The sequence below is a fragment of the Garra rufa genome, chromosome 6 (genome assembly GCF_049309525.1).
Source record: "Garra rufa chromosome 6, GarRuf1.0, whole genome shotgun sequence".
Taxonomy (NCBI): Eukaryota; Metazoa; Chordata; class Actinopteri; order Cypriniformes; family Cyprinidae; genus Garra; species Garra rufa.
In genome coordinates, this window is record NC_133366.1 from 26,925,477 (window position 1) to 26,943,857 (window position 18,381).

Sequence of the window (18,381 nt, forward strand, 5' to 3'; positions counted from 1 at the left end):
TTGGAAAAGGGGGCGGGGAGCAGCAGCTCATTTGCATTTAAAGAGCCATGCACGAAAAAAACTGTGTGTTTCTGCTTCAACTCAATATAGGCATTTTCAAAAGGATATAATAAATGATATCTGGGATATTTTGAGCTGAAACTTCAAAGACACATTCTGGGGACACCTGAGACTTTTATTTGTAAAAAGAGGCATAATAGGTTTCCTTTTAATATCAGATATCTTCTGTTCATCACCATGCTGTGTATCAGATCATTATTCATTATTAACTTGTGCCCCTATTATGGATGTTTCAAAATGTGAATGTAAACACTTTCCAAAGTTGTAAACCTGAAAGTGCAGCATAAATGTGACCCTGGCCACAAAACCAGTCATAAGGGTCAAGTTTTTTGAAATTGAGATTTATAAATAAGCTGTCCAGTGATGTATGGTTTGTTAGGATAGGACAATATTTGACCAAGATACAACAAAAAAAAAAAAAACTGAAACTGAAACTGAAAAATCTGATCGTGCAAACAAATCCAAATATTGAGAAAATCGCCAAATGAAGTTCTTAGCAATGCATATTACTAATCAAAAAATACGTTTTGATATATTTACTGTAGAAAAATTACAAAATAGCTTAATAATTACTTGATGGGTTACTCCACCCCAAAATTAAAATTTTGTCATTAATTACCAATTTTTGTTTACTTTGCGTACAAAAAGTATTCTTATAGCTTCTTAAAATTATGGTTGAGCCACTGATGGCAGATGGACTATTTTGACGACGTCTTTCATACTTTTCTGGGCCTTGACAGTGCTATTTACTTGGCAGTCAATGGGACCTCTTGGTTTTCATCCAAAATATCTTAAATTGTGTTCCGAAGATGAACAAAGCTTTTACGGGTTTGGAATGACACAGGGATAAGTGATTAATGACAACATTTTTATTTTGGGGTGGAGTAATTTAATATCCTAATGATTGTTTGCCATAAAAAAAAAATTGATAATTTTGACCCATACAATGTATTTTTAGCTATTGCTACAAATATGCATGTGCTACTTAAGACTGGTTTTGTGGTCCAGGGTCACAAATAAAGTTATTGTCTTAGAGTTGAATCTGAACCATTTAAGATTTGAATCCAATTTCTGTGAAATTCATACATCACAAGTTACCATATTTACATATTGCTGCCTACCTTCAGCAGGGACATCCCCGAAAGACTTGAACTGCCCTCAAATGCTGTAGCTCGTTCATGTGGATAGATTATGTTGAGAAGATGTTGTGATCTGGGCTATGAAAGTGTTTATTTTCACTTCCAAAGTATGAGGCTGTGAAGAATCAGTGGTTAAAATGTATCTTAAATACGATACCACAGTTTATTTGGACCATCTTCCTCCAAATCACGGTCTGTGGGCACCTAGATCTGACCAAAAGTTCACTTTAGCGTTGGCAATTAAAGGGGTTAACTGGTTTTATATTGGGTATACAATCAGTACATGTATGTCTCCAGCTAACTCACATTATAGTTCTGCTATTCAGCTGTGGGCCCGCTATTGTCTAGAAATATGCTGACTAATATAGAATGTGTCGTTCTTGTTACTTGGAGTTATGATAAAGGATGGAGCAATATGCTGGTTTACAAACTGCAGTGATTTATCAGTGGTCCATGTCTGTGTTCGGCTAAACCAGTAAGTATGTGTAGTATAAAGGCCCCAAAATACTCCTTATTCACTCTTTGCTTGGAGGTAAAGTTCAGAAAAAAGTTGCACAACATTATGATGTTTTCGCTTCTAGGAACAGTGTTTAGATAAGTATTTAAACATGATGAGCACTATCCTTACAATACCACAACAAACACTCCCCTGTCCGTCACTGGCTGGAATGACAGGAAGACATGAGCTGAACTCATTGTCATTGGATGCGCCAGTGGTGCCATGTTGGGACACTCAAACATACAGTTTGCTGAAATACAATATTTACTTTTAAACCAACATAGTTAAACCAACATAAAATCATTTTCAAGTAAAAAAATACATATAGCAGCTTTAATAAAAGAGAGAACTTGCCATTATTCTAAGATGCAGTGCTTATTTTCCAGAGACTGTCTATTGATGCGGTGCTTATTTTTCAGAAACTGTGCATTGTAAGCAGATTTAAGCAAGAAAATACCATGAAAATGAGGTTGTGACCTTTCCGGGGAGAAAAAGTAAAAACAGAGGCCAGGATGTCACAGCGAGAGGGATAAGTGTGAATAAGATTAGCCAGGTTTTACCCACAAATGCTAATAAGAAGAGCTTTTTTTATCTTTAGCAATTTAGAGTGAGAATAACCTTGAGTGTGGACTCTTGGTGTGGAATATTAATACAGCTGAAGAGAGCTGAGTGGTGCAGAACAGCTCTTTTCAACTTTCTTTCCTTTATCATTCGATCCATCTTCAGAATGTCTGTCTCTTTCCATCTCCCAGGTTCAGTGGCCTGTAATTTTAATATGGACACAATGACGGCCTTGTCTGCTGAACATATCTGAAAATGTCTCTCATGCCTGTGTTTTGAACCTGAACCCTCATCCACTGGTCATATAATTATTTACATTTGACAAACACAAACTGTTCCCAGAATAGTACTCTCGGTCTGAGAAATGTGATACATCTAAACCCTAAAGATTGAAGAGATCTGTAGGGATGTGTGGCATGTATGAGACTGGCTAGACAGATACGGCAGTGTCAGAGCGGAACTCCAGTGGCACTGATCCAGTTGGTGATTGGGGCACTGTTTTTAGCAGCTCCCCCTCTGCCCTGATTACCAGGATATGAGCTCATCTCTGGTTAAATAGAGGTTCTTATAACAGCTGTGCCCCCGAGCAGGAAGTGGAGGGCTCTGGATATAGTCACACTGTCCTGTCAAGGAGGAATTTAGAGAGGATGTGTGTTGTTGATGTTAAGTTGGTGAAAGACATCTTGCAGCTAGTTAAAAGCAGTAATGTGTATTGTTCACAATCATAGACTCACACAATATATGTAATTCTCAACGGGATTTGCTTCAAAAAATTGATTTTACATTAGACATAGAGTGGTGACCACAAACACACTAAGAAATCTACTTTGAAATGTATTAATGTATTTAAAATACCAATATTTATTTATGCCCTTTTATTCATGGTAATTTATTAACACTACTATGAAAACTCAAGAAGCTTGTCTTCATAAATTGACTATTTGGTCTCTTGAGATTTTTTTTTTTTCATTAACTAATAATTTAATGCAGTTGTGTCATATTTATTTATTATTTTGAAGAACAAGCTAAAATACCTAAGTGAGTGTGTGAGTTGTTTAATAAGAATATTAGTAACACTTCAGTGTCCAATTCTCACTATTAACTAGTTGGTTATTAGCATGAATATTACTGGGATATTGGCTGTTTATTATTACTTAAATAAGCACATATTAATGTCTTATTCTGCAAGACCTTATTCTAAATTCTTAATCATACCCAACTCTTAAACTTACTCACTCACTACTTTACTAAGTATTAATAAGCAGTAATTAGGAGTATATTGAGGCAAAAGTCATAGTTAATAGTTAGTAATTAGTGAAAACTAACTAAAGTAATCTAGTAATCTAAAGTGTGACCAGAATAATGTATGTAGTTATCTATTATTTATTTGAAAGTATTAAAATAACATTTTCATGTCTATTCTTGTATCATTAATTTGTCTGGGTTGATAGGATTTAGAAAGTAATTAGTGATAAGTAATTAAATATTTTTTGGAGAGAGTAATTTGTACAGTAATCTAATTACACTGTTGAAGATGTAATTAGTTATTAGTGATTAATTACTTCTTTAGTGTAACTTACCCAACACTGTTCGCAACCATGGAATGTGCACAAACACAAGAGGCAGGATTTATCGCATGAACCAGTCATATACAATCATATTGCGATGGAGACATTGCCGTCTCCCATGTGACCTTCCCCCATTCATTCTCAATTGGCCCCCACCAAACTCACCGCACAATTTAGAAGGTCTGTTAAAACTCAGGGCATGCGATAATGACAAAAATATTATGTCTCGATATTTTCTGGAATTTTGACGATAACGATAATTACTTGTTATTGTAAGTGCTTGTATTTTATTCAATGGTGACATTTGAAATGATTTTGGGTAAAAAGGGGGAAAATATAGTCTAGAATCTAGACGTGCTCCTAGCGGCAGCAAATTACATTTGCTTCCAAGGGCAGTCTAGTTACTCTCAGTTCACTTGAGATTTCAAAAAATCCAAGATGGATCAGGCCAATCACGAGTCGGTGGGCGGGCTTAACATGATGACGACTGACCTGCGACCATAAGTTCCGTCAGACATTCTCTGGTTCCGTGAATTACGCGTGAGAGATAGAGCGATGGCTGCTGCTAGCGAACAACTTTCTTTCGAATCGGCTTTGGCCGCCACTCTGAAAGAACAAGAAACTGCACTGAGGTCGTTCTTATGTCACGTTCCAGTCTCGATGAATAGGTGAGACACGACTTACAAACTCTTTTCGACTTTGCCGGTGTATCGACTACCGCCACTCCAACATGCAGTAGTCTCTCGGCAATACTTTGAGGTTTCTTCAGTTTTTCAAAGATGCTTGATGAATTTGAAAGCACGCCCGCAATTCTCAGGTTCCTTTTGCAAAAACGGCAAAAGTCGTTGAGCTCCATTATCTCTGTTGTGATTTGAAGATATCTATTATCACATCTCTTCATCAAACTTTTCCACAACACACATGCAAGGAACTCTCTTTTCCGTCGCTCTGACTATGCCACCTTCTTCGTTGCTCTGATTGGTTGTAGCGCTATCCTATTGCATGGAGAGGTAGTTTGAAAGACAACCGTTTATCCCACCCCTCCGGTTGAGCCCTGTCTATGGAGAGTGCCCAGACCCTACATTTATGTGGGTCTGGATTGTCAGGCTAGGGAAAATATACTTTAAACATAAACCTAAAATCGCCAGTAGGTGGCGGCAAATAACTGTGTGAGTGAGTCATTGAGTCATTCATTCAACCGATTCGTACAAACTGCTGATTGATTTACTAACAAAACACTGTCATGTTGCTCAGAGACACAAATCAGTTCTGCTTTGGCAGAAGAGCAGGAACTTAAATTAAAATTTAAGTCAGTTAAGATTAACTTCTGTTTATTGGACTGTTTTATAAAAAGCCTATCACATCTGCAATCATAGCTACTGATATTTGAAGAAAAAATTTTACTCTTTGTGTGATATTAAAGGGGGCATAACACACAGTTTCACCCAATCTTATGTTATTCTTGAGTACCTATAGAGTAGTACTGCATCCTTCATATCTCAAATAGTTTTATCGTATTTACAAAAGAAAGATACAGCTTTACGATTCTCTCCGAAAACAGCTGAGACATGCCATGGGTGGAGCTAAAGATTGACGAGAACTTGCACGCCGATTGCAAAAAAAAAAAAAAAAAACACAGACATTTAATGCCGTTTCACTTACCATCTACAGTTCTGAATCATGACCGGGATCTTTTATAGCTGGGACCACTCCATGTTTCGGTATCAAACGATGTGCAAATCCAGCATCAAACTGGGCCTTGTTTATAAAACGTTCATCAACAAACACACTTGCAAAACTCAGTTTCTGCCCCGGAAAAAGAAACTGCATCATTTACTGTTCATGTAACAGTGGGTTCTTAGGAAAGCTGAGCAAGGTTATCTTTGGCTTACAACCAAAACCACACTTCTTTAGAGACATTCTTCCTGACTAAGTCCCGTGCAGCTGAATGAAGCGCGTTGATGGGTGTTCTCTTGCTCTCGCTCTGGTCGATGTGTGCATGGACACGCTCTTTCGGGAGAAATGCCCATACAAGGGGTTCCACCCTTCAGGACGTCATAAAGAGCCATGATCGAAAAAAACTTTCAGAAACTTGTAAGAAACCCACAAGTGTGTATTCAGCACAGAAATACTCTGTTATACGTCCAAAACGTTTTTTGAAACTTTGGCCATGTTTAGCATGAGAATCCTACTCTTTAAGAGTGTAAATAACTTAACATGCATGAAACAGCATTGGACCCCCCCCCCCCCTTTAACTATATTAGATGATGTAAATGTAAAAGACATATAAAAGTCATATAGGGGCATATTTGCCCCTTTATCTTGAATTTGGGGAAATTGTGAATGTATTTTAATAGTCTAAATCACGCATTAAAAAGCATGAAGCATGAAATAATCTAACCTTCATTATGTTGTGTTATGCTTGCACTTTCTGCATATGGTTTTGTTTTGGGGGTTTTTTGCGATATACTTAATAATCTCAAATTGCATACCATTTAAACAACAATTAAGCTATTATCGTAGACGATAGATATCGCACACCCCTGGTTAAAACTCATTGAGCTCAGTGTAGATGTGGACTCCCACTGACACAGTCAATTTAGTGTCAGTTCGTCTGTTTCACACAGAAAAACCTGACTTAGCTAGGACTCAAACTGGGGGCCTTCTTGCTATGAGGCAACAATGGTACCCACTAAGCCATCACTAAGTAATATATGAGCCTATAACCATGAATAATATATATAGGTAATATATAGAGAAGAGAAGAGAAGAGAAGAGAAGAGAAGAGAAGAGAAGAGAAGAGAAGAGAAGAGAAGAGAAGAGAAGAGAAGAGAAGAGAAGAGAAGAGGTAAAGATAGAGGATGTCAAGTCGAGAAGTGTGTTGTGGTCTCCAGGGCTGCAGTTCCACAAGCACATCCACATGTCCATTGGAGCCTGTCTCTCACTCTCATGGGATTGAGCTGACAGATAAGCTGAACTTCCCCAAAAATTGTAATAGAAAAGAAATGGGATTCCTGCAGAACATAATCAGGAAAAAATTGGATGATAAAAGTAGAACAGTTAATGAAGTGGAACATTTTCCCCTTTTTCCTTTTAATTCCTATAACATCATTTTAGAATCAGCGTAGAAATGAATAATGAATAAAGAAAATTCTCAGAGGAGTCACTGGACAAAAGATGACATCACTGGAGTGGTGCAAACTTTCCTAAAAACTCTCCACTGATGTTTTTTAGTGCTGAGTCAAGAGTCATTAACAGCATCATAATTGCATCAGTACTGCAGGTAACAACCAAGTTTACCAAGAGATTGCAATCTATATGAATTGATCAGTTTAAGTCTTCTGAAGAGATGCACTTTATATGATAAACATGTTTAATACATAGAACTCATCAAATATGTAAAACAGAAGCACTAACATGCTTGCTTGACTGGATAATCATTGAGGTTTGTTGTCGTACATTAACTTAACATGTTTTAGAATCAAATATACACTGTTTATATTTGCCCTACACAAAAAAGAGATTAAATCTGTTCATATAAAGCTTGACGGGCAACTCTGGGCAAAGTAGCCACCAACAGGCAACCAGGTGAAACACAGGGCCGGACGACCGATCTAAAGTATCCAGAAATTTGTTACCCATTCTCTGTGAGAAAAAAAAGTTGTATCATCGGCCTATTGTGTTTTGTAAATCAGAAATAGTCTTAAATATTCCTCTCCACCATAAGACAAAAGCTCAGATGTAGACAATGTCTTTAGCTTCTGAGATCTAGACCAAGACCATGTCTCAAGACCAAAACTTTAGCTGAGCTGTACTGTACAGTCGTGGCCAAAAGTTTTGAGAATGACACAAATATTAGTTTTCACAAAGTTTGCTGCTCAACTGCTTTTAGATCTTTGTTTCAGTTGTTTCTGTGATGTACTGAAATATAATTACAAGCACTTCATACGTTTCAAAGGCTTTTATCGACAATTACATGACATTTATGCAAAGAGTCAGTATTTGCAGTGTTGGCCCTTCTTTTTCAGGACCTCTGCAATTCGACTGGGCATGCTCTCAATCAACTTCTGGGCCAAATCCTGACTGATAGCAACCCATTCTTTCATAATCGCTTCTTGGAGTTTGTCAGAATTAGTGGGTTTTTGTTTGTCCACCCGCCTCTTGAGGATTGACCACAAGTTCTCAATGGGATTAAGATCTGGGGAGTTTCCAGGCCATGGACCCAAAATTTCAACGTTTTGGTCCCCGAGCCACTTAGTTATCACTTTTGCCTTATGGCACGGTGCTCCATCGTGCTGGAAAATGCATTGTTCTTCACCAAACTGTTGTTGGATTGTTGGAAGAAGTTGCTGTTGGAGGGTGTTTTGGTACCATTCTTTATTCATGGCTGTGTTTTTGGGCAAAATTGTGAGTGAGCCCACTCCCTTGGATGAGAAGCAACCCCACACATGAATGGTCTCAGGATGCTTTACTGTTGGCATGACACAGGACTGATGGTAGCGCTCACCTTTTCTTCTCAGGACAAGCCTTTTTCCAGATGCCCCAAACAATCGGAAAGAGGCTTCATCAGAGAATATGACTTTGCCCCAGTCCTCAGCAGTCCATTCGCCATACTTTTTGCAGAAAATCAATCTGTCCCTGATGTTTTTTTTGGAGAGAAGTGGCTTCTTTGCTGCCCTTCTTGACACCAGGCCATCTTCCAAAAGTCTTGGCCTCACTGTGCGTGCAGATGCGCTCACACCTGCCTGCTGCCATTCCTGAGCAAGCTCTGCACTGGTGGCACTCCGATCCCGCAGCTGAATCCTCTTTAGGGCCCAGGGCCCTGAAGCCTTCTTAACAATGCACTGGAAAGTTTTTTTCGGGATTAAGTTCATTTTCATGGCAAAGAAGGACTATGCAATTCATCTGATTACTCTTCATAACATTCTGGAGTTTATGCAAATTGCTTTTATAAAAACTTAAGCAGCAACTTTTCCAATTTCCAATATTTATGTAATTCTCAAAACTTTTGGCCACGACTGTAGGTATAAAAAAAATGGTGACTTTTACTGCATTTGTGTCACAAAAGTTTTATCCATTACTGCAAAATGCATAATTAGATGCAGCCTTGACTCATAAGTGAATGGGAATGTAGTGTCATCTCTAATAAAACTTGTTTCCCTTTGTTTTAAGCACTTGGGGTTGAATTTAGGTTTTCTTTCCATAATGAAGCTGTCCTATGGAACACAGTGACCTTTAGGAAAAAGGGCTGAAACATGAGACAGACAAAATGTGAGAAGACTCTGCTACACTGACCGAGCACTTTTTATAATTAGAGTCATAGCGATTGGTGTGAAAGCAAAGGGAGAGCATTTTTACAGAGTTTGCTGAGTTGAATTGAGTGGCTCTCTCAGAAATGCACTTGTGAACTCTTGGACAACCTTGACGAAACTCGACAGATTTTATAAAACGCAATATGTTTGGTTGCAGCTAAGTATTTGTCATTTCTGCACTATAAGAGGTACTGAAAAGAATCACAAGCAGTGAGGAAATCCTGCAACAAGGTTTACCCAAAAATGAAAATTCTGTCATTATTTACTCACCCTCATGTTGTTCCAAACCCCTTAGACCGTTCATCTTCAGAAAACAAGTTAAGATATTTTTGATGAAATCTGAGAGCTTTCTGACCCTGCATAGACAGCAACACAACTGTCACATTCAAGGACTAGAAAGGTAGTAAGGACATCAATAAAATAGTCCATGTGATATCAGTGGTTTAACTGTAATTTTATGAAGCTATGAGAATACTTTTTGTGTACAAAGAAAACAAAAATAACATTTAATAAAAAAATGTCTTAATTTGTGTTTTGAAGATAAACAAAGGTCTTACGGGTTTGAAATGACATGAAGGTGAGTAATTAATGACAGAATTTTCATTTTTGCGAGAACTATCCCTTTAAGTTTAGGACCAAGAGATTACGTCTTGCTCTTTTTTTGTGGCCATACTCCCACACACTTACAAATATAGTAATATAGTAATATGTGTACTTTTTTTTGTTTTGAAAGTAGAATATAAATTAAGAAGAAGAGGTCAATATAAATTATTCCTCTGATTGCAAAGTTGAATTTTCAGAAGCTATTTCTTCAGTGTCACAGAAACAGCTGTTCTTCTTTAAATAACTCTTGAAACTGTGATATATGTGTTGCTAATTGAATCTAAGAATTTATCCTCAATACTTGAGCACTATCTAGTGCTTAATATTTCAAAATAACAGTAACAGGTGTTAACAAAACTGCACACAAATGCAATACTTGTCTCAGTTTGGTAGTTAATTACACTAATAATATTGACTCACATTGACATGTCTCCCAAATATGTGTGCATTTTCAGTAAAATGACTACACAGATTTTAATAGTCTGTATGTGTTTGTGTTTTAATAATGTGTTTTGTGCACATGTTTTTTCCACAGACTCTGTGTGTATGTGTGTGTGTGTGTGTGTGTGTGTGTTTTGGATTACACGCAGCAGATGCCTGATGCTCATTGTAAACACAAGTAATCACAAGCAGCTGGTCAGGACGACTGCCTCTCTGACTCTCTGTGTGGCTGTGGGTGGCAAAAGTGTGTGTATGTGTGATGTTCTCTGTCTTGAGCACTCAATAATTCTGCTGCGTGCTCCTCTGACCAGACAAACAGTGGGAGTGTGGGAGAACACTATAGTTCAGCAGACCGCCTGTTAATACTTCCTTCAATTCTGTTCCGAGCAAATCTTATATTCTGTATTAAGAATTCATTTTGACCTCAATTTATTTCTTTTCTCAACCATAGATCATCTCATCTCTTGCAGCCAAAGAGCAAAAATCACATCCTCACAGGTTCTTTTCATCTACGTATTAAACTATCTGCGCCTTCATTAACTTTCCCTGAACGAGGCCCCAAAACCCTTCAAGGGCCTCACCACATAACCCCTTTTTCCATCTCTCTTTTTTTTATCCCTTTCTGTCCCCCACTGTGGTTGTTGTTGCTTGTTTTGTGATTATTTCCATAAGGGAAGTAACTCAACAGTAAGCACATGGAGGCATCATTAATTTCATCTAAGGGAGAAACGAGACTTCCGGTTTTCCATAATCCCCTCCCCCACCCCCCACTGACGGGAATGTGGAAATTACTCCATGGTGTCTAACCACTACAAAGACCAGAGCTAAACGTGCAGACTAAACACCTAGACCACAGCTGCTTACTGGCAACCGCACCTTTGTCTGGGAAATAAAGCTTGTCTATCGCTACTGTTTTATATACGGCTGTCAGGCTGGAACACGTTAAATGCCTTTAATGGGGAAACAGAGAAAACAGATAGTCTTATCGTAGGTTAATAATTAAACAGAGATATTGTAGTGTGTGAGAAATAGCAGTATACACTGGAATCAGTGCTAACAGGCCAACTTCTTCTCAGATGTATGTGTCACAGGTAGAGTCTCTTCCTTTCATACACACCTGCTGGTGGTCTCTGTCTCAGGGGAGGTTGGCCTGAGGAAAAGAGAACTGCTGCGTTACCTGCAGGGGGTTACAGTACATGACATGAGCAGAAACATTTATGACTGGGATTAAAGTAGCAATAAAGAGGAAAAGGTTTCCAGTAGCACTAGGAAAATCGGAAGCCGCATTTCTGTGTATAATTAATCTAACTTTTAAAGCTAAAGCTAAAGTTAAACTTTTGAAGTACAGGCAGTACAGTACAGGTAAATAGTTATTTTAGTGAAATGTCTTGGCATATTTTGTCACTTTAAATAGGGTACAAAATCAGACAAAATGAGTAACAAGGTTGCAAATATACAGTAACATGACCCTGGAACACAAAACCAGTCTTAAATAGCAGGGGTATATTTGTAGCAATAGCCAAAAATACATTGTATAGGTCAAACTCATCGATTTTTATTTTATGCCAAAATCATTAGGATAATAAGTAAAGATCATGTTCCATGAAGATATTTTGTTAATTTTTCTACTGTAAATATATCAAAACTTAATTTTTGATTATTAATAAGCATTGCTAAGAACTTCATTTAGACAACTTTAAATGTGATTTTCTCAATATTTGGATTTTTTTTTTTTGCACCTTCAGATTGCAAGTTTTCAAATAGTTGTATCTCTGACAAATATTGTCGTATTCTAACAAACCATGCATCAATGGAAACCTTGTTATGTATAAATCTCAGTTTCACAAAATTGACCCTTATGACTGGTTTTGTGGTCCAGGGTCACAGAATGGATTTAAAGGGGCTATCTAGTAGAAAATGTCAGTTTATACTTATTTTAAACTTGTATTTGCCATAAATGAAATTTGAGATTTGTTTGAATTATTCGTATAAAAACAAAGCTAAATGTTTGAAAATAAGAAATTCAGTCCACACAATAAGTATGAAGAAATTAAGAACATTAATAAAGATTTTTTGATTTATGGTAGAAAGAAATGTTATGGGTATCACAGTTTTAGGCATGTTACTTTTTTGTATTAAGGCAAATTATACTATACTGGGTTACTGGGTTTTTTAATATTAAAATAAAAATATTTTCCACAATGCAATGTCAAATTTATGACATTGTTACATGATTTTAATTATTAGATATAGTTGAAAAGGCACAAGACCAGACTCGGTCTGAAGTCCATCTGAAGTTTGAGTCCAAGACCATAATTTATATGACTAGTTGATTCCAAGTCCAAGCCAAGTCCAAATGCTTCTGAAAATATTGGCTTAGACTCAGACTTGAGAGTTCAGTTTTGTTCTGGCTTGAATACTTCAACACTCACTTTTGATGTGGGACAGGCCATAAAAACTAACTTAAAAGAGATGAAAGATGAAAACTAGAAGAAGAAATGAAAATTACCCTGTGATTTACTCTCCCTCAAGCCACCCTAGCTGTGTATGACTTTCTTCTTTCAGATGAATACAATCAGAGTTATATTAATAAATGTCCTGGCTCTTCCACGCTTTATAATGGCAGTAAATGGGTGTTGAGATTTTGAAGTCCAATAAAGTGCATCCGTCCATCATAAAAAGTACTCCACGTGGCTCCGAGGGGTTAATAATGGCCTTCTGAAGCAAATCGATACGTTTTTGTAATAAAAATGTATATTTTTGTAAACTTTATAAACCGTAATCTCTAGCTTCCACTAACTGTAGTACGTGTTCACGAGAGAGTGGTGTTCCAGCAGATGACGTAGGACATAGGCATATAGCGTAATCTCTAGTGAGAATATAGTCTCGTGAGAACTTGGCTTATAGTCTTGGCTTATATCAAAATCCTCCACCATTTTTCTTTACAAATTCTTGTTTTGTGCTTCTGATTCATGACTGGTGTTTTGTTTTGCTCTCTGCACTTCACTTCCACATTTGTCACTTCTCACCAGAGCTTACACTACACCTTTGTCATATGTCCATCCACTGGGAAATGTTTATAAAGTTTTAAATATGGATATTTTTCTCACACAAATTCATCAAATCACTTCAGAAGGCCTTTATTAACCCCCCGGAGCCATGTGGAGTACTTTTTATGATGGATGGATGCACTTAATTGGACTTCAAAATCTCAGCATCCATTCACTGTCATTATAAAGTTTGGAAGAGCCAGGACATTTTTAAATATAACTATGATTGAATTCATCTGAAAGAGTCTTGTACACCTAGGATGGCTTGAGGAGGATTTTCATTTTAGGGTGAACTATCTCTAACTAATAGAAGATAATAGTTTATCTAACATAACTATTCTGTCTCACAAAAAGTTTCCTCTAATGTTTTAAAAAAGTAACAGGAAACCATGTGTCATATTCATGGACTGTGCCATTATCAAAGACATAAAGACATTGTTTGAACTGATTGCTTATTTAGTTCAAACAATATCATATGATAATCAGCATATAAAAATCTTCACACTTCATTCGAGCAGCAGGCTACATTGTACATTTTGTTGCTGTTTCTCATTTGAATCCTTTCCAGGTGTTGTGTTGTTTTGCTGTTCTCCACACCATTTTACGCAACAGTTTTGTGCCCGAATCTGTACCAAGATCCCTGTTGTGTTTGGATTTATCCAGCCGAGTACTTGGCTCCTTCCCAGCCCTGTCATTAGACTTCTTTTGTTTCCTTTCCTCAGCGTTTGCTTGTTTTGTTTCTCCTTTTTTATTAAACGCTAAATATTTATACAATTTGCAACTTCCTGTCAAAATCATTTACAGTCCCACAATAGCTTGGGCTCAAGCGCACAATGGCAACTGCTGCTGGGGGATATTTTAAAATGGCGCGTTTCCAATTTCTTTTAGCCCTGGGCTCTTTTGTTTTAGGTAAATAAAGATTGAAAGCTCTTCGTGAGTGATATCGGCCACCATGTGTTTCACAAACAGGCCTCAGTGACACTGCGGCGTTAACAGACGCTGGCGGATCGCATTGTTATTCTTTTTGCAGCAGAAGCTGAGACGTAGGCCCCTCGAGATACGGATGAAGGGTGACGGATGTTGATGCATTTGGCTGAGTTCCAGTCTCATTCAAAAGTGACTTTTTGGATGGGGAGGGGGTTTAGTGTTTCCTTGCCACTTTGGCCCTTTCCCGAATGTGCTTAGAAGGCCAGATATTGCTCCTATCAGCATTTTCTGCCATAATATGGCAGTTTAAATTCCACTTGAAAAGCGAATGTGCGGATGGCACTGGCGTTTTAGCTTTAAGAATATTAGTGACGCCTAGTGAAAAAGACGGAGCAGCTTGCATGTTCTTGGCATGTGCTTGTGCTTGGCTCAGATCCCTTTTCCATCCATACATCAATCTCCTCAGCGCTCAATGGCTTTCTTTGATCTCCTTTTCACTTCCTTTCTGTCGCCCGATCGCCGTGACTGATCTGCGTGTCATCTGTTTCATGAAAATCAGGGGCTTTTTTATTCATTCCTGTCCTTCTCTCTCCGTCTCTGACTAAAAATGTCATGGCGAAAGAGAGGAGAACTTTCATTTGTAAGTAGCCCTTCAAGTCTCTGTGGCAGAAAGGTGACCTCTGACCCCCAGAGCTGCCTGGTATTTGGTTGAAAAGCAGAGGGAGATGGAGGGTCTTGAAAACTATCACCTCCAAAGGGCTCATCATCTCCTGGCCTTCCTTCTCATCATTGCTTCGCTACTGCCGCGAGTATCAACCCTAGTGAATCCATTACCACGAGGCCAACACAGTTCAGGAGCGTCTCTTAAGCCAGCTGATGGGAAATGAAAAAGTCTTTGAGAGAAACTGTCGAAATGTCCTCTCTCTCTCTCTTTCTTTCATCCTTCGCTTTCAAAGTGGCGGCGGTGTACGGGCGGCTGCAGAGTGGCTGACTGTAACCTTACGCCCTGACCTGTTCAGTCGTGAGAGGATCCATTTCCTTTTTCTGCTGTTATTTCTCTCTGGAGAATATCCGCTCACATTCCTATAAAGCATAACACTGTTAGAGTGCTGCGAGGGATTGGATCAGCACACTAAAACAAGCAAAACACCGGTCACACAGCAGGCGTATGTGCTGCAGTCTTGCTGTCACGTAGCTTGTTGTGCTACAAATAGAGTGTGTGGTCTAATTTATCACGGGGTTGTTATGTATGAAGACGTTTGCAGCAGTCTGAGAAGCAGCTAATTGGTTTGAGGTACAGACTCCAGCAGCTCCAGTTATACTTGTAGACGTGCTGTGCCATAATGGCACATCTTTAAAGAGAGCTTTAACAAAGCAGAAACTGATGAAATTTCATAACGTGAAGCATCATAATTTGGAACTATTTACAAGATGTTTTCCCTTACAGTGTGATGAGTGTTTCTTAATATCCTCAAACTGTTGGTGCAGCATGTGTTATTTTAATGAGTTTGATTTTTTTGAATGCAAATTTTTGTAGGGTTTCCTGCAGTGCAATAAAGCCTTTTATGCAGAAGTATGTATTAGATTATACATGGGTGATTAATTAAGGTGTAATTATTTTGCGTGTGTTTCATTGCTCTTCTGTACAGGTTTGGAACTTCCATTCATGATGATGCCACATCCCTTGATTCCAGTCAGTCTGCCTCCTGCCTCGGTCACCATGGCGATGAACCAGATGAACCATCTCAGCACTATTGCCAACATGGCAGCTGCTGTTCAGGTCCAGAGTGCCCCGTCCAGAATGGTGACGTCAGTTATAAAGGTACATGGAGATGAACTGTTCAAGTTCATTATATGAAGAACTTTCTGTCGTGACTTACATTAATTAGCTTAATATTGTTTCCAAACCCAAACTTTTGTTTATCTTTGAAAATAATGAATGAAGTTGTGTGTGTTACCTATAAGGATATAACATTTTCAGATATGTACATTCTCTGGGTAGATGCAGATATATGTTCATAACATATATAAAATCCCCATAGTAAAATGTGTAACGTATATGTAAATAGGTTAATAATATATGATAATTCATTATATGGTATTATACAGTACCTTTTATATTTTACTTACAGTGCATTGCAGAAGTATTCATACCCCTTCATTTTTTCACGTTTTGTTATGTTGCAGCCTTATGTTAAACTGCTTTAAAAAGTTTTTTTCCACATCAGTCTACACTCTATACACCATAACAACAAAGCACAAAACAGGTTTGTTACAACTTAGCAAATTTATTAGAAATAAAAAACGAAATAATTCAATTGCATAAGTATTCATACCCTTATCTGGGACAGTTGAAATTTAGCTCAGGAGGAATCATAATGCTTGTATATGTTACTACACTTTGAGTGGAGTTAACCTGTCGCAAATTCATTTGAATGGGTATGATTTGGAAAGGTCTAACAGCCGAAAATGCATATCAGAGCAAAAACCAAGCCCTGATGTCGAAAGAACTGCCTGTAGCGCTTAAAGACAGGACTGCATCAAGGCACACATCTAGGGAAGTTCAGTTATCCATAATGGAAAACGTTTGGAACAACCAGGACTCTCCGTAGTGCTGGCCAAACTGAGCAATTAATGCAGAAAGGCATTGGTTAGAATGGTGACCAAGAAGCTGATGGTCACTCTAGTTGAGCTCCATGAAACTTACAGAAGGACAAACATCACTGCAACACTCCACCAATCCAGTCATTATAGCAGTGTGGCCAAACTCAGTCCTCTCCTTAGTAAAGTAAAACACACTTGGAATTTGCAAAAAAACACCTAAAGGACCCTCAGACTGTGAGGAACAAGATTCTCTGGTCCGACAAACCTCAAATCCAAGCGTCATGTATGGAGGAAACCAAGAACTCATTAATTAAGACATTAACTAAGATCAGTGAAGACTTAAAGACTTATAAAGACATATTTTTCATTGTTAGTTTATAATGTAGTTCTAATGTAAATAAATAGTGTTACCAAATGGAAGCGTATTGTAAAGTGTTATCCAGATTTGATCATGTTTTGAGTGAACTTTTCCTTGTATTTATTCTTCACTCTACTATTTAGAAGAGTATTTAACTTTCATAACAGACAAAGTTCTTCTGCAATTATTAAGATTTTATTACAGGTTTATCTAAACTATGACAGATTATGATAATGTGTGTGTTCACTATCAGGAGCGAATTCCAGACAGCCCGTCACCTGTACCCTCTTTGGATGATGGCCGCAGGTCAGGGAGCCACTTATCCTCCAGACAGAGCAGCAGCGTATCCAGCTCTCCTGCCCACACAGAGAGCTCTTCTGACCGGCCACGTACGTCTGCTCTTTTGTATTATTCCTTAATGTCTTATTACGAAGTCTACGTTGCGTACAATTTCAAGATTTTAGTTGTCATCAGTGTCATGTTAGCTGTAATACTATGTATACGTTTACATTTTCTTTACTGTCCATATCCTCTCTTATGGCTAAAACCAAACTTACTATTTCAGCAGAGTTTGGTCCCTGAGCACTTAGCACTATGCTCTCACGATAATGTGAAACTACACATATAACCTTACAAATGTGCTTTTAGAATTAAGAATAAGGTGATATCACAGAATCTACTAAAAGCAAAGCCATCAGAGCAGTTCATGTGCATTGCTTTAACCGGAACTAAAACTATGCAATTACAGATAATGCTCTCTACTTTTTTTCAGTCTATTATCAGACACATTATAAATCTTACCCAAGATATCGGATATCAGTGGTATGATATAATTTGGGAAGCAGTATGTGTTTTAAATCCTATTTTTGACAAAACTGAAGTTTAAATCGTGTAATAATTTTTAGGCGTTTTGAGATGATTCTATAAAATTATCTACCTGTATTCTGTTAAGAGTTTTTTAAAGCTTGTTCAGTACAAAATGTATTTAATGTTGGATATGAGTGAAGTTCCATTTAAAAGTTTGAGGTCTGTATTTTTTATGTTTTTGAAAGAAGTTATATGCATGCCAACGCTCTACTCCAGTCTTCAGTGTCACATGATCCTATAGAAATGATTAAAACATGTACATATTCTGCTCAAGAAACAATGTTGAAAACGAATTAAGTTTTTGGTGGAAATCTTTTATAACATTATAAATCTCTTTACTGTCACTGTTGATCAATGTAATGCATCTTCGCTAAACAGAAGTATTAAAAAAA

At 37.7% G+C, this 18,381-nt stretch overlaps 1 protein-coding gene across 1 annotated transcript in view; it reads left to right on the forward strand.

The window, feature by feature from the left end:
* The window catches only part of dachc (dachshund c), a 78,234-nt gene that overhangs the window by 38,181 nt on the left and 21,672 nt on the right, over nt 1-18,381 (forward strand). The window contains exons 4-5 of the mRNA XM_073842199.1: nt 15,810-15,982; nt 17,376-17,511. Coding sequence (XP_073698300.1) covers nt 15,810-15,982; nt 17,376-17,511 — 309 coding nt within the window. The remainder of the gene's footprint in view (nt 1-15,809; nt 15,983-17,375; nt 17,512-18,381) is intronic.